The sequence below is a fragment of the Macrotis lagotis genome, chromosome X, assembly GCF_037893015.1.
Source record: "Macrotis lagotis isolate mMagLag1 chromosome X, bilby.v1.9.chrom.fasta, whole genome shotgun sequence".
In the NCBI taxonomy this organism is placed as follows: Eukaryota; Metazoa; Chordata; class Mammalia; order Peramelemorphia; family Peramelidae; genus Macrotis; species Macrotis lagotis.
In genome coordinates, this window is record NC_133666.1 from 539,441,800 (window position 1) to 539,456,612 (window position 14,813).

General features: G+C 31.9%; 1 protein-coding gene across 1 annotated transcript in view; it reads right to left on the reverse strand.

Annotated features, from left to right (window-relative positions):
* Positions 1–14,813, reverse strand: part of MMP16 (matrix metallopeptidase 16) — a 395,619-nt gene that overhangs the window by 120,848 nt on the left and 259,958 nt on the right. Inside the window, exon 6 of the mRNA XM_074199650.1 lies at positions 14,148–14,359. Coding sequence (XP_074055751.1) covers positions 14,148–14,359 — 212 coding nt within the window. The remainder of the gene's footprint in view (positions 1–14,147; positions 14,360–14,813) is intronic.

Here is a 14,813-nt window from a genome sequence, read left to right on the forward strand (position 1 = left end):
GTATTTTTTTGTATCTTCTTCACCAAGCTGCTGATTTGGTTTTCATGATTTTTTTGAATCGCTCTCATTTCTCTTCCCAATTTTCCTCTACCTCCATTACTTTATTTTCAAAGTCTTTTTTGGAGCTCTTCCATAGCCTGAGACTAATTTTTATTTTTTCTTGGAGGTTATGGATACAAAAGCTTTGACTTTGTCATCTTCTGAGTATATTTTCATCCTCCATGGGCCCAAAGTAATTTTCAATGGTCAGATTCTTTGTTTTCCTGTTGCTTGGTCATTTTCCTGGCCATGTTCTGATTTATAAATACTTCCAAAGCTTTGGGGGTTTTGGGGGATACCCTCTAGAGACCTTAATTCTTCCAAGGTCTTATGAGAGGCTCTGACTGCTCTCCTGTCCTGTGCTCTAGACAAGCACTCCCCTCTGCCCTGGAACTATGAGGAGGGTGCCTGCTTCGCTATGGTGGTATGGGGGGCCCAGATTGGGCCCTGGATATAAGGATGGGCACAACACCAGAGTCCTAAACCAGGGATAGCAGAGACTTCTGTATTCTCTCTTTTTACTCTCTGTGGGTTGAGAGTTCTGGAAGCAGCTGCTGGATGGTTCCAAAGGTTTCCGTGGCTGTCCTAGTCCAGAGCTGGTTTTGGCTTTATTCTCATTCTAGTGCAGCAGAGTTCTTCCTTTAACCCTCCAAGCTGTTCTCCAGGATCCCTGGGCCAATATGTCTCTAAACCGCCCTTGCTGCCATGAACCAAGGTGCCCCCAGGGTCCCAGGGACTCCTTGGGTTGTTTGTGGAAGGCTGGAGCATTCTTGCCTCAGTGCAGCACAGTTGTAGCCTGGACTGTGACTCATTCCAGCCTTGATCCTGGTGGAATAGACCTTTATCATGGATCTACCAAGTTGTCTTGGGCTGGAAAATTGTTTCACTCAGTCTTTCTGTGGGTTCTACCGCTTTGGAATTTGGTTAGAGTCATAATTTGATGGCATTTAGAATTTTTTGAGGGGAAGAGCTTCTGGGAACTCCTGCCTCCAAGCTGCCAACTTAACTCTGTCCCCTCCTATCACTTTTAATTCTAGTACTTTCCTTCTCTTTTTTATTTCCAATTTGCATATATATATATATATATATATGTATACACACACACACACACACACACACATATATATATGTGTATATATATATATATATATATATATATATATATATATATTTGCACGTGTGTCTCCTTGTGTCTTGTCCATTAGACTGTGAGTTCCTTGAAGGTAGGTGCTGTCTTTTGCTATCTTTAACAAGTGACTAGTATTATTAAACCCCATATTTTGTATGCTTAATAAATGTTTATTGACATACCCTTGGAGAAACAAAGGCAGAAAAGTAAAATAGTTCATACCATTGAAGTGCACATATTTTCCTGTAGTATTGTTATATTTTCAAATAAATGCATATTATATATTTGCAAACTAAATTCTAAATAGTGCCTGTGAGTAGAAAGAACTAACAATCTGGGTCATCAAAAAGATATGCTTATGAGGTGGTTCTACTTGAGCTGAAACATGAAGGGAGCTAGGAGATTCTAGAGGCTGATGTGAGGAAGGTATGCAGATGATGGGATCTTATATATTATAAAAAGTTAGCAAGCTAGTTTCATGATCACATAGCATTCTGTGGTGAGATAGATTAAATTATTTAGGAAAGTTGTGATAAAACTAAATGTAAAAGGTTTTAAATACTATACTTTGAATGCAAGAGGAAGCTAATGAAATGTCTTGTACAAGGGAGTAATGTGAAAACACTTGTGCTTTAAAAGGAATAAAAAGAATGGAGAATACATTCCAAAGAAGTATAACTTAAGGCAGGGTGATCAATTGATATTATATTGCAATATAGGGCAATCAGTAAACAAATATGTATTAACTCTCCTATGTTTCAGTACATAAACTTAGTACTAGGGTTATTAAAAAAAAAGTAAAAAAAAAATAGTGCCTGCCATCAAGGACTTCACATTCTAAAGGAGGCAAAACATGTAAGAAACAAGGTACACAAGATATATGGAAGATGGAAATAATATCAAAGGCATTGATTCTAGTACTTGTGAGGGCAGAGAAGATGGCAAAAGACTTCTGCAGAAGATGGTATTTGACCTGAATCATGAAGGACCCTGAAAAATGAAAATGTAGAGGTAATTTCAGAGTTGAATGTAGCTCAGCAGTTAACTGAGTTGAAAAAACGATCTCCATTACAATGTACTGGAGAAGTATGCTCTGACCATGGCTAAAAATAATAGAAGTATCTGGAATATCACTCCAAATCTTTTCTAAAACTCCTGGTTTCTCAGATAAACCAATTAAGAAATTTTTTTTTTACAGTTTTGAGATAATTTAAAAAAAATGTAAATATGATTATAGATAGTTTAAATGTGAGATCATCATGCAATGATCAATAAATAGATGAATTAAAAGAGAGGGTGAATAAATGTTGATATTTTTGTTATTAGCACAGAATAAAGATGGAATTTGCAGTTAAATGAAATAGTTCAATAATCCTTTTTGGACAAAGAAAGAACTTGGTAAGAGTGCATTTTATTGTATGCCCAGTTGTTGAGGGTGAAGTGGTAAAGAAATCACATGAAGAACTTTATAAGAAACTCCATATTAAATCAGTATATACCCTGATGATTGTTGTCTTCAATACAAGGATGGCAAAAAGTAAGGAGGATGAAAACTATATGGAAAACATGACTCAGAAGAAAGTAAAGGAGGAAAAAACTTGTAGATTCTACAGAAATGAATCTTCACCATCATGAACACATTTTTCTAAAAGGCATGATATTAATTGGTGAGTACCAACCAATGACACAAAGAATGAAACTACATTTTACCAGACAATAAAAGATTTATCAAAGTGGTGGCTTTTGTTTGGTCAATTGATCAAACAGAGTCAGACTATCAACAACCCGGAACTTATACTATAGTTTACAGTAAAGAACAAGAAACAATGCTTATAAGAAAAATAGTATATGACTTAAAATTAAAGAATTTTTAGTTGGCACTGGATCTAAAAATCAGAAAAACTCATCTTGAGTTCAAATCTGACCTCAGACACTCACTAGTTCTGTGACCCTAGGCAAGTCAGTTTATATTGTGTTACTAAGCTTCCTCAATAAGAAAATAAATTGGAGAAAGAAATATCAAACTAATCCAATATCTTTTTAAGAAAAATCTAAAGTGGAGAAGGTGCAGAGCCAGGCAGAGACTGAATAGCAAAAAACCCCCCATATTATTTAATTTTTAAAATCAACATTCTAAAGGGTAAATAGACAATAAAAATGACACTGATATCAACTATTAGCCAAAAATAATACCAAAAATAAGTTAATTGTTAGCACAGACATTATTTTGATTGTATCATGCACAGGACATTGGAAAGTCGCCTAGAAGAGATCTAAAACTTTTATATATTTGATCTGCATATAAACACAGTAAAGATCAAATGGTGGATATATAACTCTGAAACAGATAACACCAATGGACAATGACCTAGAATCAGAAATTAAAGATGAAGGTAAAAGAATTAGTTTGTTTTCAGGAAATTCCAAAGGACTTTTAGTTATCCAAGTTTCCCAAAATAGAAAAAACCCACCTTAAATTTTTACCAGAATTTTTATCAGAATTGCTGCAAGGGAGTAAGACCTGGAACACCACTGCCTTTGGAGAACTGAAAATGATTACCACACAAAGGTTATGGGAAGCTGAGATAGTTGATGTGAACAGGATGTAATGCATAACCACTGTTATTATTGTTTCATTTATGTCTGACTCTCCAAAATCCCATTTGGGGGTTTTCTTGGCAAAGATATTGGTGTCATTTGCTATTCCTTCTCTAGTTCATTTTATATATGAGGAACTGAGACATATAAATTTAAATGACTTGCTCAGAGTCACACAGCTTGTTAGTGTTTGAGGTCAGATTTGAACTCATGAAAGAGGAGTCCTCCTGATTTCAAGCCTAGTGTTCTATTCATTATGCCATCTAAATGTCTTTATATAATAACTAAAAAATTAAACAAAAATAGCATGAATAAATATTGCCATCAAAGAATTGTATGATAGAGAGAAAAGATGGGCTGTTGATGTGACAAAGATGAACAGTGAGAGCTGGAAGCCAGTTTATTACACTGTGTACCTGCAATGACAGGAAAGGGTATGGAAAGCATCCAGAACATCAATTGGAAATCTTGTGAGAAATTTTTTTTGAAGATTTGGATAAAAGTTGCGGAGAACAGGTGACCTTAGATAACTTGCAATCTCACAGATCAAGATCCATTTGAATATTTTTTTAATTCATAAGAGTAATGATAGCTCCCTGGAAGTATAAATTTCCAGAAAGAGAAAAAGATACAGATTAAACACTAGACAAGTACTAAAATTAAAAAGGTTTTTGTGGAACATGACTCTTAAAGTAACTAGTTCATCATTGTTTAAAAAAAAACAATTTAATAGGGGCGGCTAGGTGGCACAGTGGATAAAGCACCGGCCCTGGAGTCAGGAGTACCTGGGTTCATCAGGAGTACCTGGGTTCAAATCTGGGCTCAGACAGTTAAAAATACCTAGCTGTGTGGCCTTGGGCAAGCCACTTAACCCCATTGCCTTGCAAAAACTAAAAAAAAAAAAACAATTTATTTTAGGGCCTGAGAGGGATAAAAATTAATGAACCATTGCAAATGCCCATAGTCATTTTTTAAAAAAATAAATTACATTATTATTTTTTCTATCTAGTTGCTCTATGTAGTACTTACTTTTTTATATACCTTCCTTCCACATCTTGTGATATTTCCTGGTTGATACCAAACATATCACTGTGAATGAAAATTATATCTTTGAGGAAGAATAAATAATTTTAGGATATTTAGAAGAATATTTTAAAGAATAAATTCTTTAAAATAAAATTCATGTAATGTTAGGGACAGTAATAAAAGGAAGATTAGGAGGATGGTATTGGGATTAGCTTTTGCTTCTCTGCAAAAAATGAATAATGAAATGTGAAAGATGCATAAAAATTAAATTAAATTATTTACAATAAATTAAATGAAGCATTCTGTGCCTTTTTCAACATTAACAAATATAAGAAAGTTGGAAATTTTTCTTTTCTGTTGTAGTCTCATCTGAATAAGCATAACAAAGGAATGAAGCATTTCATTAATTTGAATCTCTACTGAAATTCTCTGAACTATGATTATAAATGACTACTTTTAAAAAAGTATCAATAAACAATAATAGAATATGACAGTTATTTAAAACCAAGGGAATGAGAACACACATTTGTGTCAAAAATATATAGAAATTGTCACATTTTTAAACTAATAATGTGCTACATTGCTAAGTAGAAATAAGAGTTTTTTTAGTTGTTTTTTTTTTTTTGCAAGGCAATGGAGTTTAGTGGCTTGCCCAAGGCCACACAGCTAGGTAATTATTAAGTGTCTGAGGCCGAATTTGAACTCAGGTACTCCTGACTCCAGGGCTGGTGCTTTATCCACTGCGCCACATAGCCACCCCTTGACTAGTATTTTTGAAAGAATAATTTGTCCAAGCTCTAACAACAATTTTCAAAAAAAATTAAATTTACTATAGTGAACATACCCCAATACACAAAATATGATACCACGTCAATACATATCAAATGTGTTCATTATAAAAGATGAAATTGTGCTTTGTAGAATATTAGCATAAAGAAAAAAATCCCTGGATTTAAGGATAAGGTAAACATTCAATGAATGACTAAGTAAGGTAATAGAGTCTCTCATTTTCACAAGATTACACAATGGACAGCCTTATTTGATTAAATTTAGTTTATTCTTCATAGAATACTCCGAATATTCAATAAATATTTGTATCTATGTATATGTGTTCTCATCATTTCAGAATGCTTTTAAAATATATAGATCACAAACCATCCATGTTTGCATACCTTGAGTACTTCTCCTCCTTATCTTTCCTAAAGTTTGACACAGGTAACCTACCCAGTGAGCTTGAGCACTTGTTTGCTTTTTTCTGACATTGCAATATCAGTGGATCATTTAGAATGTCTAGCTGTCAGCTCTCATTCTCATTAGATGATTAACTCCATTTTTATATGTACAATTTCACACAATCTTTGATAACATTTTAAATTCTATTCTTCTTCAGAGTTCCTTGTAGTCAAAATATTGCACTGATGTCACATACATCATTCAAAATGACATAAAATCAAAATGACCACAAGAAAAGGCAGCAATTCAGAAAAATAAGCAAGTCAATTTTTGGAAATAATATTTAAAATGTATTCAATTCATTCAAGTATGAAATATGTTTAAAAATAGCATAAAATCTTTTATGTATAAATCTTTGACATAAATCAATATTATAAATATTGATAATCAATTGCTTAGAATTCCATTATTTTATAAAGAAAACTTTTTTCAAGGAAATGTAATAATTTCCCTTTAATCCTCTTATAATGTAGCAACATTTTAGAATTTATTAATAATAAAGTATGATAAAACTGGCAGGGTAAAGTTAAAATATCTCAATATATTTTTGATGACTTTTACCCATGAGACTAAATGATTTTTGTCAATAACACACTTTTTTGGTCCTTTCAAAAATAAAGTATTTTAATTCAATTCACTGATGAAAATAATTTGAAAAAAAAAAACAGTCTTTCTTTAAAGCCCATGGAGTTAAGTTAAAGCAGCTAGGTGGTACAAAGGAAAGAGTATTGAACCTGGAGTCAAGAAGATCTGAGTTCAATTAAAGCATCAGATACTTACTAACTATATGACCTGGGGCAAGTCACTTAACCATATTTGACTCAGTTTTTCATTTACAAAATAAGCTGAAGAAGGACATAGAAAACCACTCTATTGTCTTTGATGAGAAACACACACATGGAATCACAGAGAGTCAAACATGACCAAAATAACTCAACAACAAGTTTTAAGTTATATCTATAGTCTAATTCCATTTACTGCTATGTCTAGTCAATTAGAATTATAAAGAATTTACAATATTAATATGATGCTAAATTATTTTAGACTGGTCTATTCCTATACTAAAATACACTAAATTATATATTTCTGGTTATATTTAGCTGTAAGAAGAAGAAAGCACATTGTATTCAAATTATTGCTATCAGTATTTATTAAGACTGCTTAAAGTTATACAATATGAATTTTTATTGATATTTCATGAATCAAGAGTTAATCTTTAAATTTTAATGCTATGACTTAAAATAATCTTACTCATTTGTAGGATGTAGAACCCCACCTTCCTTCATAAAATTTTCTTATACCTTTCTTTGATTACTGTTTACTTATTTCCCTTTTCTTTTAGCCCATATGGAATAGAGTATTTAACTCTAATTTTAATGACTGATTGACATGCTTTACTTGACCTATTTTTGGCAATATGGTTTATCAAACTCAATTTTTTTAAACTTTGAATGTAGAAGTAGGTAATGTAGTTTTTTTGGTTCCAACATGAAGTTATTCAAGAGACACTTACCTAACAACTCACTAAATGAAAGCAAAAAGAATTTCATATCTGATAGAGAATTATCACTGTTGGTATTCATACATAGTCTGATAAATAATTTATCCAGGATACTGTTGTGTAAATTTGTCCATCATGCAAGATATACAAAACAGCAAAGAAACATTCTGAACTGATGTACACAAAAACCTGATTTTACTTGTTATTTCCACTATTTACAAGTTGTTTGATCATTAGAAAGTCATTTAACTTTGAAACTCAGTTTCATCTTCAGGGATAATGGCACAATTCCAACTTGATAAGATTACCATGAGGCTTAAATAATGTAATGCATTCAAAGGACTCTAAAAGATTAATGTTTTGATATATTTAAAAATGCTACAAAAATGTCAATGATTACTTTTGTATTAGATGATATCCAAGTTGCAATATTAATTATTTTATGATTACCTCCCTGAAGAAAATTTTAAATTCTCTAAAGGCATAGACTGCCATGTCTACTTATTTTATATTCCCTATAAAATGCTACCAAAGAACTACAAATAATACCATTGCTCAAATAATATTTGAAAGTTTGTTACTTGGTATTGGTTATATCTACTGACCATTTGGAGACTCTGCATTGGACGGGTGAAATTTATTTGGTTTGATTTTATGAAGCTTTCCATATACAGGGACATTTATCTACTAGAACTTGAATAAAAGAAAATCTTCCAACTCTAGAATTTTTGTTTCTATGTGTTTTGCATATACATATCTCATATACATGGAAGTAAAAAAAGTCTATTTCAATTCTTAATTAAATTTTCAGTGGCATACAATCATATGTGCACATAAAATTGTCATGTGAAAAGTCTTTATAAAAACATTATATGAAGGATAACTAAATGATACATTCAAAGTGATTACATAAGTAGAGAGGATAATAAATACAGTAGTCACATAATTTAAGCTGGATTAGTTGCTGGTTGTTCTTCATTCTTGAAAGGACCAAACTACCATCACTGTGTGTGAGTCAAATTACAGTATGTCTGACTGTGACTGATCAGACCAATATGCGCTTCAAATGCCCTACCACAAGTCAGGAACAAATAAGTCATGTGAACATTTGGGATGGATTCTCTAAATTTGCACATCTCTCATTTTATTTGAACTACTTCAACTCTACTTTGCTCATAGGCCAGTCACAGTCAGACACACTGTAACTTGACTAACACAATTCAGGTGAAAGGTGATGAGCAATTGCATTAAGGAAATAGAAAGAGAAAGGTGAGAGTGTAGGAGAAAGTGAAGTAAGTTATCATAAATTAAAATTATATTTCTAAAGGAGAATAGAGAGATTTAAGAGGCTACATATAAGGGATATGAGAAGAAATCATAAAAAATAAAATTCAAAGCTTTGTGTTTAAGCAAAAATGGCTATGGACAGAAAAGTCAATTATGCCCTAAATTTTGCATGCAAAAATATGTAAATATATGGGAAAGTAAAATTTAAGAGAAGAAAAAAATGGGAATGAAATAAACTGAGATAAATGTAAAAGAAAGATAGCACATGAAAGAAAGTTTCCATTTGGTCAATAAAAATAAATTCTGATTAATTTTATTTAGGTGTTGCTATGTCTTAGGAGAGATAAAATGAAAAAAAATTGTTTGCAAATATGAGGAGCCTTGCTACCATATTTGGTGGTTTAATATATGTAGTAAAGAATGTAGGACTTCAGTTCTTTAAATCATATATATTAATTTTTTTCTCTTATGAAAAGGAAAGTTTTAAAACACATGTCCCATATAGATGAATGATCTATAACGATGTCTAATTCGTTTTATATCTAATTGAAAGAATTGCTGAATGGAGGGACTAATCTATATTCAGTTAATAACAACTGAACTCTCATTTTGTGAAGAGAACCTTATAGTAGATACCTTTTGGGAAAACACAAACAATCACAGAGACTCTTCAATGAAGAAATTTGGAATGTCATTTCAAAGACACATTCAAAAATAACATATACATATGCACAAACATGCTTGGATATGTAAACTGACTGCTGAAATCAAAGTGTGCCTGCCTGATTTCTCCAAAAGGAGAAAAAAATTACCACCAAAAAACATAAACTATGAAATTGATTAGGATTAAATCTTGACTCATGCCAAAAACAAACAAACAAAACAATTAATCAATTCTATTAAATTAATTTAAAAGTTGTTTGACCTCAAGCAGACAAAACAACTAATCATGTGAATTTTTTTTTCCTAAAGTAGCATTTTGGTGTCTTGTAGACCCAGATAACTATGATGAGAAAATCAATTTTTAAACTATTTCTTTTCTAAAATTTCAGATTTATTAACTATTCCTCTTGAAAGAAAAAAAAAGGATATCATCCAATTAAGCATTACAGGGCTTTCTTGGAAATTGCAACTTCAGTTCAATAGTATTAACAAATTATTGATTTTTCCTGAACACAAGATGTCATCATTCACATTATATTCAATCCGGAAACCTTGTTTTCCTAATAAACATAAAGAGAATGCTGACTTTAATAAATTATACTAATGTATATTTTGAAAATACAGCTTTGAGTTGACAGGAAATTTTCTGGAAGTGGGACATTTCATTATTTATTGATCGATGTCAACTACAAATGAGAGCACATTTTGTTATTCAGGAAGATGAATAACATTGCATGAAGCAGAAATTGTAACATTCTACTTAATGACATTGTAAAAAATTAGATTCTTCCCTAATCTTTCAGTTTGATTTAAAAAATTAATGCAAGAAAACCTATAAAACATAATATATTAACACATAAAAGAATTCTAAACATTCATTAGCTTGGAACTGATTCCTTGAAAGATTTTAAAGGGGTTACAGTTTTTAATCTTGTCATTTACTGAGGATCAGAACCTTTCATTTACATAAATCACAAAAATGTGACCCTGAATACCCTGAATCCCTAAACAACTCAACGAGAGGCAAATATGGTTCAGTTTTAAAAAATGATGGATCTGGAGCCAGAAGATGTGAGTTTGAGTCCATACTCTGAAATGAGATGTGTTTCTTTGAATAGCTCATGTAACCTTTATGGGCCTCCATTACTCATACAAAATGTGATGTGGGTCAAGAGAAGGCGTGCTCCAGAGGACCTACAATGTCAATTTATTCCTTTCTCTGAAAGCTTCTAAATAATTATAATTATTCAAAAAGACAAGGTGTACCTTTTGAAGTCAGTAGATTTCCTTTCACTCTATAATTATTCAAAGAAAATCTTGTTTGTCAGAAATGCACATGCATGATGTTCACTAGACTGTTCTCCACTGAGGGGTGGCAGTGGAAAGGGAGGGAGGAAGAAAAGAAGAAAAAAACTTATAAATATAAAAAAAAACTTATAAATAATGTATGTGGATGAATGTTGAAAAAACTTTCATTACTATATGGTCAGGGAATAAATTCAAATTTAAATGATTCATGGTATTTTTTATGGAAAGAGAGATTAATCTGTCAGATAATCTGGGAAGATAAGGAGTATTAGTGCTTGGGAATAGGGGTCAAATGGCTCCCTGGGTTAACAGTGTGTTTTAAGATTTGAGGAATAGAGATATCTCTGTGCACTCTCAGGTAAACCCCCTTTTTCTAGCAATGGGTGGAGATTCAGAATTTGGGCTACATGGAAGACTGTCAGTGAAACCAAGAATGTACTGTATACTATTTGTAATTCTTTGAAGTTCAAGTGCCATATTTTATTCAGTTTGATTCAATTATTTCTTGGCAAAGATTGGTTTGCCATTTACTTCTCTAGCTCATTTTTATAGATGAGGAAACTGAGGCAAGCAGAGTTAAGTGACTTGCCCAGGGTCACATAGCTAGTTAGTATCTGAGACTACATTTGAACTTATGAAGATGAGCCTTCCTGACTCTAGGGCTAGTGCTCTACCTATTGAACCACTTTGTTCCACTCTAATATAGATAGCCAACAAAAATATGCAAATTCTAAAACATTCCTTTGTCAAAAAAATAGTCAAAAGATGTGAACCAATAGTTGTTAAAATAATTATAAAGCATAAATTACAATTTGAACAAATGTTTCACATAGTTAATAATTAAAGGACAAACACTGAGATTGAATTTCATACCCAACCAATTAAAAATAATTTAAAATTCATAGCTAATATCTATGTAGTATTTAAGGCTGGGTTGAACTTCATTTTATCCCCCCCAAAACATTCCAAAGTAGAAGTTACTATTGTCCCCATGTTATAAAGGAGGAAACTGATGCTGAAGGAGGTTATGTAATATGCCCAGGTGTACACACAAAAAAGTGAATTTTAACTTGTTTTTTCTAACTCCAAATCTGACATGTATCCCACTAAATCAATTAATACCTTGAAAAATATGACAGTAAATATAAAAAGTCAATGTTGGTGAGGTATGAAAAGACAGAACAGATCTGTGAATTAGTACAGTTATTCTAGCAATCAATTTCAGATTACACATGCACAGATTACACTGTTAAATTTATGCTGTTAAGAGATCAATGATTTTTTTAAAATGTCCTATATACCCTATTTATAGCAACACTTTTTGAGAGAAAGAAAAGAAATAAAGTAGTCCCTCATTGATTGGAGAAGGCCTGAACAAGGTATGATCCAAAAATGTAACAGAACTTTACAGTGCTGTAAGGAATGATGAACATCATGACTATAGAGAAGAGGAGTTTTATATATGAACTAAATCAAACTATAATAGCACAATCAAGAAAATAGACTTAGAAGATAAATGGAAAGAACAAGAAAATACTGAATTAAATGTTTCAACAGCAAATGCTTTACAATGAGAATGACACCTAAAGAGATATATTTAAGAAATATTTCTCCTGTTTCTTTGAGGAAATGTGGAATACTTGTTTTTTGATATGCTGGTTACTTTTGTAGAAATATTTTCTTCTTTCTTTTAATTTTTTTTATCATAAGGGATGAATCTGGTGAGTGGGGGAGTAAAATACACCGAGAAAATATAAGTAATGGAAAACCAAGATATATGAATATTATTTTTAATCATGAAAAGCACTATGCTAGATACAAGAAACAAAATTAAAAATAAATCACTGAACAGGTGAGATTGATTTAATTACTACAACACACTCCCCTTGATGCCATACCTTTTTATCTCCAATTTTATTCTTCAACTCTTGCCGGGGGACCTTTGCTTCTGACTGTTAAGAATTTTTTGTAACTAACTCAGCCATTACCTACCATGACACTGTTGAAGCACAATTTTTAATCTATTTCATCACTGATCTACCTTCTTATCCATCATCAAACCTTTCCAACCACTTTGTAAAAAAAGATGTCTGAAATAATTGCCCTATGATATCACCTACATCACCCTAAAGACTACCTGATTTTATATACCCTTCCTCAGTCATTACTACATAATAGGATCCTACACGCCCCCCCCCCACATTTTACCTTACCAAACACATAGATCATTTACACTGGAGCCTTTTTAAACTGGTGTCTTGCCCTAACAACATTCAATACTGCTATTTAAGAGAATCTACCATGTATTATCAAAAAGTGTTTTTTCTAGAGTTTCATGTAAGCCTTATATATCAAAATATAGATGTATAAAAACATTAATCAAGGAATTATTATTCACTAGTAAATTAGAAACTTTATTTGCAAAATTATTCACTATAGATTTCTTTGTAAGTAATGTTTTCTTAGGATATTAAATAATGAATTATCAAATGAAGAAGTAACATTATTTTTAAAATTTGTATGAATTCCATGAAGCTATATATAGACAAATAGGTGGACAGATCAATCTGATAGTTACTAGCTAGTTAGATTGATAGGTAGATAGTGGCAGAAAATGCATTAATTTAGGCTTCTAATATACACATTTATATACATATATACACATATGTACATACATTTAAATATCTAATTGATTATTAGAATTACTGTCTCCTGCTGTAAACTAACTAAAGGATTTGATAAGATCACTACAATCTCTTCATAATATACAAATCCTACGTCTAGGATACCATATTTGAACTTATTAATTTCAATGTATTAAATAATCTAAATTTGTAATAAATAAAAAAACATGGTAATATCTAAAAGATGTGTCATTTAGTATACAATGCAAATATCTACCAGGAAAATCATGTCATAACAGCAAATATTCTTTATGAAGTTCTAATCAAATTGTAAAGACATAATACAGGATTCTTCTAAAGATGTCTGAACCAAAGATACACTGACTTCTGAGCCCCTGGAAGTGGCTAAGCTCCCAACCAAATCATCCCTATTAGCTTCTATTCATGACTTGAATTATGCTTTTTTTATCTCAGCCCAACATGCAGCATTTCCTTAGCCTCAAATTTCTAGGCATTACAGCTTCTGCTGATTTAAATGCATTCTCCAAATAGAACACTACAGAAATCTTCTTTTGCTATACATTTAAGCCATGTGTTTTTTTAAGATCCCCCTTTTTTAACGTTCTAATTATAAAAAATAGTTTTTAAGGTGATGTTATAATGAATGAGAACTTGTTTTCTAAAGCAATCATAGAGACACTCAATCTCAGGTTAAAAAAAAAATGGCACAGCCTCCTACCTTGAAAACAAACATCTCTCGGCGGAGAATGGCAAGAGTGTTGAAGTTCCCATCACAGATGTTGGGTTTGGCTCCAGGATAGAAAGGTTTTCCAGTGGGAGGGCGAGGAGGCTTAGGTCTGTCATTCTTCCGTGGGTCTAGTGGAGGAATAGAGCGGTGGGGGGGCACTGTTGGTAGAGGTCTTGTTGGTGGAGGGGTCTTGTCAGGTGGACCTTTTGAAAAGATGAGGACAGTGCTTGGGCTCACTTAAAACTGGAATAGTGCTGGAAAATATGCTACAGAGAACAATTATTCATCAGCATCTAGGTGATCTAAGAGTTATTTAAGATAATATAAAGGAAAAATGAAAATGAATATATAGCACTATCTAATATTAAACTACCATGCTATGTTCTTGACCTGTGTAATCAAGATTTGTTTGTAAGTTTCAATGACAGCTTCTCCATTGTTCATGTACAACAGTGTGTAACATACCAGATATTAAATAAAAAAATAATGTCAAATAAATGAACATAATTATGAAAGAAATGATTTACTGACCAAAACTCATGATAAACATCAGAACTTATCCAACATTAAAATTTGGCATTCTATTGAAATAATACAATGTATTTCTGGAAAGGAGCTTTCATTTGCATATTAAATTTGTCACTTATTGACTATAAC